Raw genomic sequence first — 12,044 nt, forward strand, 5'->3', positions numbered from 1 at the left:
TATATTCAGAAAGAGAGAGAGAGAGACATGGAGAGAGAGAATTGGAGGTTTTCTTTATGTACATACATCTATATTCATACAGAGAGAGAGAGAGAGAGACATGGAGAGACAGAGATGGAGATTTTCTCTGTGTACACATATCTATATTCAGAGAGAGAGAGAGGGAGACACGAAGAGAGAGAGTTGGAGTTTTTCTCTATGTACGCACATCTATATTCATACAGAGAAAGAGAGAGCCAGAGGGAGCCCATGTTCTGTGCTCTGGGATGAGATGGGCAGCACTGTGCCTAGGGTGGGTGACAGGCAGATTTTGAAGGTTGTACTGAACCCATTGGGTTGAGAAGAAGTTTAAGCATTGATTCTGTCAGCAAAAGCAGTTGAAATTGTTGAAACTGCCCCTCCTTGAAGGAGAGGAGCCAGCATTCATCAGGCTGGAGGCTCTCCTAGTATTAACATTTAGTCTTCTCAAGAATAACAGAATAACAACCATAATAACAATAGCAAATAATAGTCATAATAATGACGAAGGCAAGAACATCATTGAGTACTTGCTCTCTGCTGGACACTCGACTAAGAGGTTTACATTTATTGTTTTATCCTGACACTAATCCTAGGAGGTCCTACCATTATCTCCATCTTATTGGGGAGGACATAGAGCTCAGAAATGTTAGGTGATTCGCTCAAGGCCATCCAGTTTACAGGGGCAGATCCAGGGTTTTCTGTACATCCACCAGTCTCCCAAGTCCCTGCTTCCATCATTTTGCAAGGTTGCCTCAAAACCCTCCCTGGTCAATAGTGTGATCTGGGCCGTCCTTGAAATATTATGGCACCAAAGGATTCCGTTCAGAAAATGGCATGTATATTTATCCCCAGGGGGACATTTCAACCACTCAGCTGATGAAATGGAACAGGGCTGTGAGTGAAGCATGTGTGCAACACAACACATGTGGGTTGAGGAGGGAAGAAAAGGCAAACAAGCCATAGCCTTGTCCTCAGAGAGCACATGCCATTGTCAGACAGCTTTTGCACAGCATCTCGCTTGAGTCCTACAGCAACTCCGTGAGGCGAGTCAGATTACCTCCACTGCTTCCTACACAGGTGAGTGGCTGAGGCTCCAGAAAACTTAAGCAACTGACCCAGTGTCATACAGCCAGTAAGCCCCAGACCCAGCATTAGAACTCAAGTCGGCCTAACTGCACAGCCTGTGCCTCCATGACACCTGCCTCCCATCATTACTGCCCTGTAGGAGAGAGGAGTCAGACACCATGGAAATGAGCACAGCACCTCTGGTGGGAAGTGCTATGTATGTGGTAGATAAGAGTCACCTGGAAGGAGTGCTTATGGGAGACCAGGAGAGAGGCTGCCCTGGCAGCTGGAATGCTGCCTGGCCTGGCCTGGGAAGGTAGCTAGATTTGGAAGGGCGGGGTTGAGAGAGGAAGCCACTTTAAGTAAGGAGGGGGATCATAGCCCAGGGGCTGGGAGTCCAATTAAGGTCCAGGAACAGAGAGGAGACTCAACTGAAGACAAAGGAGGCTGTGGGGACAGGGGAAGGTAAGCTGGGGTCAGATGTCCCGACCCAGAATGGCAGAGGCCAAGGGGACCTTCTGGGGAGGTTTTGTGGAAAGAGCAGGGTGGGTGTCAGTGGAAATGAACTTACCTGGAGGGCCTTGTTCACCTTTGATTCCAAACATCCCTGCAAGGGAAGGAGAGTGAGCTGTGGCTGAGCTGTGCGGCACCCTTGGCCCTAGCCCCAGCTGAGAGTGCCCAGGCTCTGCAGAGGGAGGGTGAGCCCTCCCATGTGAGACTCCCATCAGACTGTGGGTATTTGGACAACAGGAGCCAAACACCTGGCTGCTTTTTGGGAAAGAGTCCTTGGAAAGAGCCAGATGCTTAGCTGTAACTAGTGGTCTGCACCCTGAGACCTGTAGATCCCTGGGAGCCTTGGAAGTGGGGAAAGGAAGTTGCTTCAAACCAGCCTGAGGAGGTAGAACCCCTTCGTGTTGGTCAAAATGAGCTCCTTCACATTTCAAGGAAGAGACACTCCCATGGTGTCTGAGTGTCTGAACCTGGACTCCATTCATCTGCCCACAGCTATTACTCCTCTTCACACCCCCACTCAGCCTTCATCTTTGCTCCCAGGGAGGCTCCTCTGGAGGGATTTTCCTCCTGGGTCTATGCTGGGCGTACCCCTTGGTCACAGGACCCAGCCATGGGATCACCCTCCTAAGCCTCAGCTCACATGGGGCCCAGAACAAGGAACCCTGCTGGGGCCGGAGCTCTGTGTCACAGAGTAAACCCTACAACAGTTGGGCCACACCTAGCAGCTGGTTTTGCCCAAAGTGTCTGAGGGCGAGGCTCTTCCCATTTTGGGGCAGCCTGAGAGAGGAGAGGGTAAAGCTGCAAGGCCCTGAAAGCAACGAGGGAAGGGGCACCCCCGGGGTTTTCACCCTTGGCTCAGTTTTCCCCAGCCTGCAGTCCTACCACCCAAGTCACCATGTTTCCCCCAGCAGGTCCGGTTGTCCTCCTCCCTCCAAAGTCCCCATATTGTCTGAACTAGTTTGGTGGCTTGAGTTGCTCTCTCCCCAACCTCATGTCAATGTAAGTCAGCTGTGGAAGAGTGGTCCAGAGAACCACCCCAAGCTCTGTGTTTTACCCTCCCTCCTAGACATTCTGGATCCATCTGGGAACTCTGGGTTCAGACTTGGCATTGAATTTGTTGCTGTAAGTCCCTGGCTCTTGGAGGTCACACTTTGCTTGGACAGGGTCATTAATTTCCTGGTTCCTGATCCGGCTATCTCCCAGACCTCTGTTAAGAAGTCCCAACCCAGAGGGGAGGAGGCCAAACCTGGGTTCTGAGTGAAGTTGTCTACCCGCTGCAGCAAGTGCTCGTGGCTGACACGGACCCAGGTGAGTTGGGACTGCAGGACTTGCAGCCTCGATGCACCCTGAGCCAGGCGTTCTCCAGAGTGTGTTGACCGCAGAAAGGAGAAGGGCAGGCTGTCCTCAGCCGACAGAGTGTCATTGAGGAGATACATCTCCAGGACCCGGAGCCGCTCCTGCAGATTCAGAACTGGGCCCCACCCCACAGCATTCTTTTAGGGACTGAGGCATTTGAGCATATCCCTGACATTCTTGTGTCATGTGTGCATAACTTCTACGGGCCCTGAATTTGTAAACACAAATTCCACGTGCTGTCAGACCTAGCGTAAGCACAGAGCCTTTTCTACATCTTGACCATGTGCGCTCCACACTCAGGCATGATATTGCACAACCACAAAACATTTCTGCATGGCCTAAAGCTGTGCCTACTGCATCCATAATCAATCTCCAACCTTCAGGCAGTTAAGGCCTTCCTGCATGCTCTGGGTGTGGATGCATGACAGCTAACATGCTGGTCTGACATAAATATATGCAAGCAGCATTTGTGTGTGATCTTAATATATACATGATGTGTTTATGACAACTTTGCATTCAGCGTTCTTGAGTGACTTCAGTGTCTGCTCATGGAATTACTTCATGATTCTAACCTTTAGATTGGGAATACTTCAAAAGTAAAATCATGTTCAAATGGACACTTGGATCAGCAAAGCCCTTCCCACTCAGAGGCTGGGAGTCTTAGATGTCAGACATGTGTGGCATACCCCGTGTGAAATTATTGTGTCTTTCACTGCTTAGACACATAGGCTCCCAAGTGTATTCTCGATGTCTCTCTCTTCCTCTCTTATGCACACATACACACAACATACACTACCTTCTTTGCTTCTCTCATCACTGTGGCTGCCAGGAGCTGAGACTCTCTCCCAGTGGATGGGAGGAGTGGCTTAAGGTTCTCCACTCAACCTGAGCCCTTCATCTGAGGGACCCAGCTGGGTCACTTCTCTCCCCCAGGAGGGACTACACAGGACCAAGCCTGCTTTACCTTGGACCACTAGCAGCCCAGCACCAGCGGTGAGCAGGATCAGGTAGATGACCACCACAGCCAGGGAGAAGTTCACCCCATTTCTCCTCTTGGGCTTTGGATCTGAAACACAAGCCAGGCAGAAGGTGGCTGCTGCAGAGAGCACAGCACAGGGAGTCCCCGCCTGCTTCAGGCCCTACTCCATGTGAGCAGGGGCACCCTGTGAGGTCAGCTAGGAAAGACACCAAAAGCTCATGAGCCCCAAATTATCCCCTGATCCTCCTTCTCGCCACAAAGCAAAAATTGCCACTGTTGGTCACTCATCTGTGTGGCTGGGCAAGCAAACATCTGTGCCATATATCATTTGCTGGAAAAGGTGTTATATCAACCTTGTTCACCACTGAAGCCCCAGCATGGTGCCTGGCCCTGCTGGGTTCTCAATCTGTATTTGTGGAATAAATTATGAATTAATGTGTTTAAATTTCACAACTCTGGGAGGAGGAAGGTTGTTCCCACTTAGCAAACAAGTAGTGAGGCTTGGAGAAATTAAATAACTTATTAGGATATAAGAAGCAGATCTGGAATTCATGTCTAGATCTTTTTTTTTTTTTCTTAAGATTTGTAAATTATAAAAGCAAAACATGCTTGATATATTTTATCAAATAATGTACAGGGCATGACAAGGGTTAATAATCATCCCTCAACCCCCTAAGGTCCTAACCCAATGAGATAAGCTCTATTAGCACTCTGGGGTATGGTCTTCCTCCCATCCCTCCTGCTCAGAAATCCTACAAACCCATAGAGTCTGAGACAGCCTTTTTTCCTTTTAATCTTACAAACGCTATCATAGAACATAAAATATCACACATTGCTTTTCACAATGAAAGATTTTCATGGACATTTTCCTAGTTTTCTTTGTAGAGAGAGATTAGCTGCCTAATATTCCTTAGAAACAAAAGCCATAGTTCATGCTAATATTTCCCTTTTGATGAGCTGTTTCCAGTTTGTGACATTACAAAAGAGGCTGTAATAATTCTTGCCTGGAAGTCCTGACTCTAGCCTTTTGTCAGCTGTTACTCTGTCTTGTTTAGGCGTATTAAAGGGAGGGTCCCAGATGCAGAAGGCCCTGCAGCTCCTACCACTCACATTAAATGAGCACCTATTCCACACCAGGCATTTACCAACATCATCTCTAACCATTGCAGCAACCCTGCAAGGTAGGCATGGTTACGCTCCTTTACAGAGGAGAGAACTGGGGTTAAAAATTAAGGAGGCAGGTGACACAGCAGGCATGTGACCCCAGGTTGGTCTCACTCCAAGGCCTGAGCTTGCCTCACTAGCCTGCACAGACCACTGCCCCTAGGAAAGATCCAGTTGAAATGGGCCCCAAGGGCACATCTGAAAGGGAAAGAGATTATAATTAAGCAGCCCAAGGGGATGTGTGCCCAACCATGTTTGCTTCTGTGATAGGGGCAGGTGGGTTTTAACTATTTTGACAGATGCACTTAAACCCCAGATCTTCTCCTATCGCCTGCAGCTCCTGTGTTTACCCTGCTGATATTCCTTCCAACCCCTGAACAGCAGGAAGCCCTGCTTGAGAATTGCTCAGATGAACAATGGTCTAGAGGTAGCTCTGGCAGCACAGAGAGGAGTGGTTTTGTTGGTGGGTTGGTTCTTTAGCTAGCGGTACTCAATTATACTCAGTTTAGTATGGAGTGCCCTGTCTCCTCTGCACCCCGCCCCCCAGAATCCAGGCTCACACAGCAGCCTGAGTAAGCCCCACAACACATAACCTGGCCAAGTCATTCTCTGCTGTCAGCCCGTCAGTGGGGGCTCACTGCTCCCAACTTGGCACCTGAAGCCCCTCTGGCCAGCCCTCCTGTGGCTGCACTTCCATGTCACACCACCACATGGGTCCTGACTAACGGCCAGGCCAGATGACAATTGGTGGCATTTTTCTGACTTGGGGCAATGTATGTCCCCTGAATACTGGCTCTCCTCCTTCCATTTCACAAGACTAATTTCTGCTCATCCTTTGGAAGTTCAGTAGAGCCCTTCCTGTTTCAGGACACCTACTCTGGTTCCTCTGGGCTGGGTGGAACCCCTCTTGGCTCTCCCACATCACTCCGTTTCTCTCTTCCATAGCACAGATCACCCTGGATTGTGTATGTTTATATCTCTGTCACTCCAAATGGCCTGGAAGCTCTTTGAGTTGTATTCCAGCACCAATATGGTATCTGGCACACAATATGCTGGGAAGACGATGACAGAATAGATGAATGAATGAGTGGCTGCAGAGGTTTGGGTGCTGAACATGTGCAGAGTTTAGAAGTGTTGAAAGAGCATCAGGAATGCAACTCAGGGCTTCAAGTATTCATGCAACCATCATGATGAAGATGAGTAACACACGAAGGGAGCCTCACATTTAACACAAGGTGGTGGATGGCAAATTGGCAAATACAGTGTCATGGACAGCACTGTTTTTGGACAGGGCTAAATTTTATGAAACATAACATCATGGGAATGGAAAGGTAAACTGTGCTTTAGAGACACAGGTAATAGAGATGTCGGAGGTTGGAGCAAGCATGAAAAACACAGATATTTTAAAACCATATGGTCAGAGCATGGTGGAAGGCATGTGAGTAAGGACACAATGAGAAAAAATGAGTATGGTAATGCTGTGACAGTAGTTCATGGATAGCTATCCAGGCCCAGAATGCTTTTTAAATTCAGAGCTACCACCTGGCATAGAGGCAAAGTATTTTAGAAACTGGGAACGTTGAGCCTGTAGGCCTATCTAACTCATTCTGTACAAAATGGAGAGTCTGATGAAGTCTTTAGCCTCTACACTGTTCATTTCATCTCTTAGAGGAGAAACTATAAAGAAAACATCTGTTCTGGATCAGGTTTGACCAAAGAGGAAGAGCTGCTTGACATGAGAGGATAAAAACAGCCTCTAGTAAATAAGAATGGCCTTCCCTGGAGTAAACCTTGGTAAGTATGGGAAAGGATTTTAGGCAAGCAGGTTTCAGATATTTGACAGCTCTGTTGTCTGACCCACAATGAAAATGTGGCTCCAGAGGGAAATAAAAATAATGTTTCAAGTCTGCAAAAGATCTCAATGAAGAAAAAAAGGCTGCACACAAATTCTAGTCTTTCCAGGTCTGCCACCTCCTGGGGTAGCAGGTAGTGCTGGTAGGGTGTCCTCCTCCCATACTATAACACTAGTGGACATTGAGCAGGAGTCCCCACTCTACCCTAGCACTGGGCTGCCTAGTGAGCAGACCCAGAGAAGTGATGTCTTCCCTTTGGGCCTCATGTATCTCACTTCCTACCTGACAGAACCAGCCAGTACTGGAACGTGCCTTCTGCCCTGCAGGAAAGACCAGCAGGGGACGAGCAAGAACACTAATGGCACCAGGTAAACAAAGTAGACCAGAATAACACTGACAGGGCTCTGAAAACTAAATTGTCATTGTACCGTAGCCCACACAAGTCAGCCAGAACATACCTAATAAACCTAAACTGTGTGACTATGTGACTGTCTACTAAAATAGAAGTTTTAAATAGGACCCAGAATCTCCCAACATACTATACAAAACATCTATTATATAATGGAAAATCACCCATCATACCAAGAATAGAGGAAATCACAACTCAGATGAGAGGAGACAATCAAGAGATACCAGCATTGAGATGACACAGATGTTAAAACTATTCCACAGGAATTTTAAAGCAGCTGTAACAAAATGGCTTAGTGAGCAATTAAAACTATTCTTGAAACAAATTTTTTAAAAGCTCACCAAAAAAGTATAACAATAAAAAAAGAACTGAATAGAAACGATTGAACTAAAAAATACCAGTTAAAGAAAAAAGACTCAGTAGATGGGCTGAATAGTGTAATAGATGTAACAGAGGAAAGAATCAGTGAACTCAATGATAAAACAATAGAAATTACACATCTGAAAAACAGAGAAAGTCAGCTGGGAAAACAAACAAACAAAAAAATGTGAACAGAGCTTCAGAGACCTGTGGGCCAGTAACAAAACACCTACAATTCATATCATTTAATTCCTAGAAAAAGTGTGAGGCTTTAAAAATATTTAAGCAAATAATGGCTAAAAATTTTCTGAATTTTGTGGAAGATCTAAACCTACAGATTAAAGAAACTGTAAAAATCCCAAACATGATAAACTCAAAGAAATCCATATCAAGACACATCATAATTAAAAAATTGAAAACGTAAAAAGGCAGAGAAAATTAAACATCTAAAGAAAAAGAAAAGTCTAGAAAGCAGCCAGAGACAAATGGTACATTACTTATAAAGGAATACCTTTTTTTTTTTTTTTTTTAAAGATGATGTCTCACTCTGTCACCCAGGCTGGAGTACAGTGGCATGAAGTCTGCTCACTTCAACTTCCATCTCCCGGGTTCTAATGATTCTAGTGCCTCAGTCTCCCAAGTGGTTGTGATTACAGGTGCACACCACCATGTCTGGTTAATTTTTACATTTTTAGTAGAGACGGGGTTTCTCTATGATGTCCAGGCTGGTCTCAAATTCCTGACCTCAAGAGATCTGCTTGCCTCAGCCTCCTAAAACTCTGGGATTACAGGCATGAGCCATGGTGCCTGGCCAGGAATACCAATTTGAATGACAGAAAATTTCTCATCAGAAACTATGGAGACCAGATGTAAGAGGTGCAGCTTATTTTGTGTTTTTTTAGAAAAAGAATTGTCAACCAGGAATTCTATTGCCAGTAAAAATACGCTTCAGGAATGGACAAGAAAGAAAGACACTCTCAGAGGAAGAGAAATGAAGAGAATCTTTTGTGGGAGAACTAACTTTGAAGAATGATTAGAGGAAGTTCCCCTAACAGAAAGGAAATGATGTAGTAGACTAGAATTTCAAAAAAGAAAGACAATAATAGAATGAGTAAAAATAGGGATATATACTACACCATCCTTCTCCTCATGAGTTTTAACAATCACATTAGATTTTTAACACAAAAATTATACCACCTGATGTGGTATTCAGTGAATGTAATGGGAATATGACAATTACATTTAAAAAGTGGAGAAGGCTAAAGAACATAAATGAAAGTAATATTTCTACACTTGACTCAAAATGGTAAAATGTTGATATGTTCTGTATATATATTGCAATAGTCACGCTGTGATAACTTCCATATATATATATATTGCAATAAGTAGAGAAACCCTTAAGAAAACTATTCAATAAAAAACACTATAAATAAATCAAAATGGAATTCTAAAACTTGTTCAAATAATCCACAGGAAGGCAAGAAAAGAGAAATATATGAATGGGAAACAAAGAAAAAATAACACACAATAAGATGACCAATTTAAGCCCTGACATATCAATAATTACTTTTGGTATAAATGGTCTAAATCAGAGGACAGATATTACCAAACTATATTTAAAAACATAATCCAACTATGTGCTATAAGTAAGAAATCAAACAATAGAACTTCCAAATACATGAAGCAAAAACTGATTTAACTGAAAAAAGAAATAGAAAATACACAATTATAATTGAGACTTTAACACCCACTTTCAGAAATTCATAGAAACTCTGCAAAGTTAAAGAAGAACTAAACACTACCACGACTGACTGATAGTATCTAACGAATACACAGAGTACTCCAGGTAGCAACAGCAGAATGTACATCCTTTTCAAGGACACATGGAACATTCACCAAAATAGACCATATCCTAGGTCATAAAACAAATTTCAACAAAATGAAAAAAAAAAGATCATACAGAATATGTTATTTGGCAATAATGCAATAAAATAAAAATCAACAATGGATAGGCAACAGGAAAATCTCCAAACATTGGGAACATTTAAAAAAGGACTTCTATAAAATGCATGGGTCATTAAGAAAGTCTCAAAAAAAAATTTTAAACTAGAAATGAAGTTTTGGAGAGGTTCCAAGATGGCTGAATAGGAACAGCTCCAGTCTGTAGCTCCCAGCATGAGCGACGCAGACGACAGGTGATTTCTGCATTTCCAACTGAGGTACTGGGTTCATCTCACTAGGGCTTGTCAGACAGTGGGTGCAGCTCCCCCATGGAGCAGGGCAGGACATCGCCTCACCCAGGAAGGGCAAGGGGTCGGGGAATTCCCTTTCCTAGTAAAGGAAAGCTGTGACAGATGGTACCTGGAAAATCGGGACACTCCCACCCTAATACTGTGCTTTTCCAACGGCCTTAGCAAACAGCACACCAGGAGATTATATCCCATGTCTGGCTTAGAGGGTCCCATGCCCATGGAGCCTCACTCACTGCTAGCACAGCAGTCTGAGATCGAACTGCAAGGTGGCAGTGAGGCTGGGGGAGGGGTGTCCACCATTGCTGAAGCTTGAGTAGGTAAACAAAGTGGCCGGGAATCTCGAACTGGGTGGAGCCCACCACAGCTCAAGGAGGCCTGCCTGCCTCTGTAGACTCCACCTCTGGGGGCAGGGCATAGCTGAACAAAAGGCAGCAGAAACTTCTGCAGACTTAAACATCTCATTCTGACAGCTTTGAAGAGACTAGTGGTTCTCCCAGCATTGAGTTTGAGATCTGAGAACGGACATACTGCCTCCTCAAGTGAGTCCCTGACCCCCGAGTAGCCTAACTGGGAAACAGCCCCCAGTCGGGGCTGACTGACACCTCATACAGCTGGGTGCCCCTCTGAAACAAAGCTTCCAGAGGAAGGATCAGGCAACAACATATGCCGTTCTGCAATATTTGCTGTTCTGCAGCCTCCGCTGGTGAAACCCAGGCAAACAGGGTCTGAAGTGGACCTCCAGCAAACTCCAACAGACCTGCAGCTGAGGGTCCTGACTGTTAGAAGGGAAACTAACAAACAGAAAGGACATTCACACCAAAACCCCATCTGTACATCACCATCATCAAAGACTAGATGTAGATAAAACCAGAAAGATAGGGAGAAACCAGAGGAGAAAAGCTGAAAATTCTAAGAATCAGAGCACCTCTTCTTCTCTGAAGGAACACAGATTCTCATCAGCAATGGAACAAAGCTGGACAGAGAATGACTTTGATGAGTTGAGAGAAGAAGGCTTCAGATAATCAGTAATAACAAATTTCTCTGAGCTAAAGGAGGATGTTCAAACCCATTGCAAAGAAGCTAAAAACCTTGAAAAAAGATTGAACAAATGGCTAACTAGAAGAAACCGTGTAGAGAAGTCCTTAAATGACCTGATGGAGCAGAAAACCATAGCATGAGAGCTACATGACGCATGCAGAAGCTTCACTACCTGATCTGATCAAGTGGAAGAAAGGGTATCAGTGATTGAAGATCAAATGAATGAAATGAAGTGAGAAGAGAAGTTTAGAGAAAAAAGAGTAAAAAGAAATGAATAAGAAATATGGGACTATGTGAAAAGACCAAATATACATCTGATTGGTGTACCTGAAAGTGATGGGGAGAATGGAACCAACTTGGAAAACACTCTTCAGGATATTATCCTGGAGAACTTCCCCAACCAACAAGGCAAGCCAATATTCAAATTCAGGAAATACAAAGAATGCCAGAAAGATACTCCTCAAGAAGAACAACCCAAGACACACAATTGTCAGATTCACCAAAGTTGAAATGAAGGAAAAAATGTTAAGGGCAGTCAGAGAGAAAGGGCAGGTTACCCACAAAGGGAAGCCCATCAGACTAACAGCAGATCTCTCAGCAGAAACTCTTCAAGCCAGAAAAGAGTGGGAGCCAATATTGAACATTCTTAAAGAAAAAATTTTCAACCCAGAATTTCATATCTAGCCAAACTAAGCTTCATAAGTGAAGGAGAAATGAAATCCTAACAAATGCTGAGAGATTTTGTCACCACCAGGCCTGCCTTACAAGAGCTCCTGAAAGAAGCATTAAACATGGAAAGGAACAACCGATACCAGCCACTGCAAAAACATGCCAAATTGTAAAGACCATTGATGCTAAGAAGAAACTGCATCAACTAAGAAGCAAAATAACCAGCTACATCCTAATTACAGGATCAAGTTCACACATAACAATATTAACCTTAAATGTAAATGGGCTGAATGCTGCAATTAAGACACAGACTGGCAAATCTGATAAAGAGTCAAGACCCATCAGTGTACTATATTCAGGAGACC

General features: G+C 44.5%; 1 protein-coding gene across 1 annotated transcript in view; it reads right to left on the minus strand.

Moving 5' to 3' along the window:
* Nucleotides 1–32: 32 nt before the first annotated feature.
* LOC116273202 (macrophage receptor MARCO-like) overlaps nucleotides 33–12,044 on the minus strand; it is a 37,247-nt gene continuing 25,235 nt past the window's right edge. The window contains exons 2-4 of the mRNA XM_031662181.1: nucleotides 3,920–4,021; nucleotides 2,846–3,070; nucleotides 33–1,693 (exon numbers count right to left, since the gene is read on the minus strand). Of these exons, the coding sequence (XP_031518041.1) occupies nucleotides 1,563–1,693; nucleotides 2,846–3,070; nucleotides 3,920–4,021 (458 nt within the window). The 3' untranslated portion in view covers nucleotides 33–1,562. The remainder of the gene's footprint in view (nucleotides 1,694–2,845; nucleotides 3,071–3,919; nucleotides 4,022–12,044) is intronic.

Source organism: Papio anubis, unplaced genomic scaffold, assembly GCF_008728515.1.
Source record: "Papio anubis isolate 15944 unplaced genomic scaffold, Panubis1.0 scaffold463, whole genome shotgun sequence".
NCBI lineage: Eukaryota > Metazoa > Chordata > Mammalia > Primates > Cercopithecidae > Papio > Papio anubis.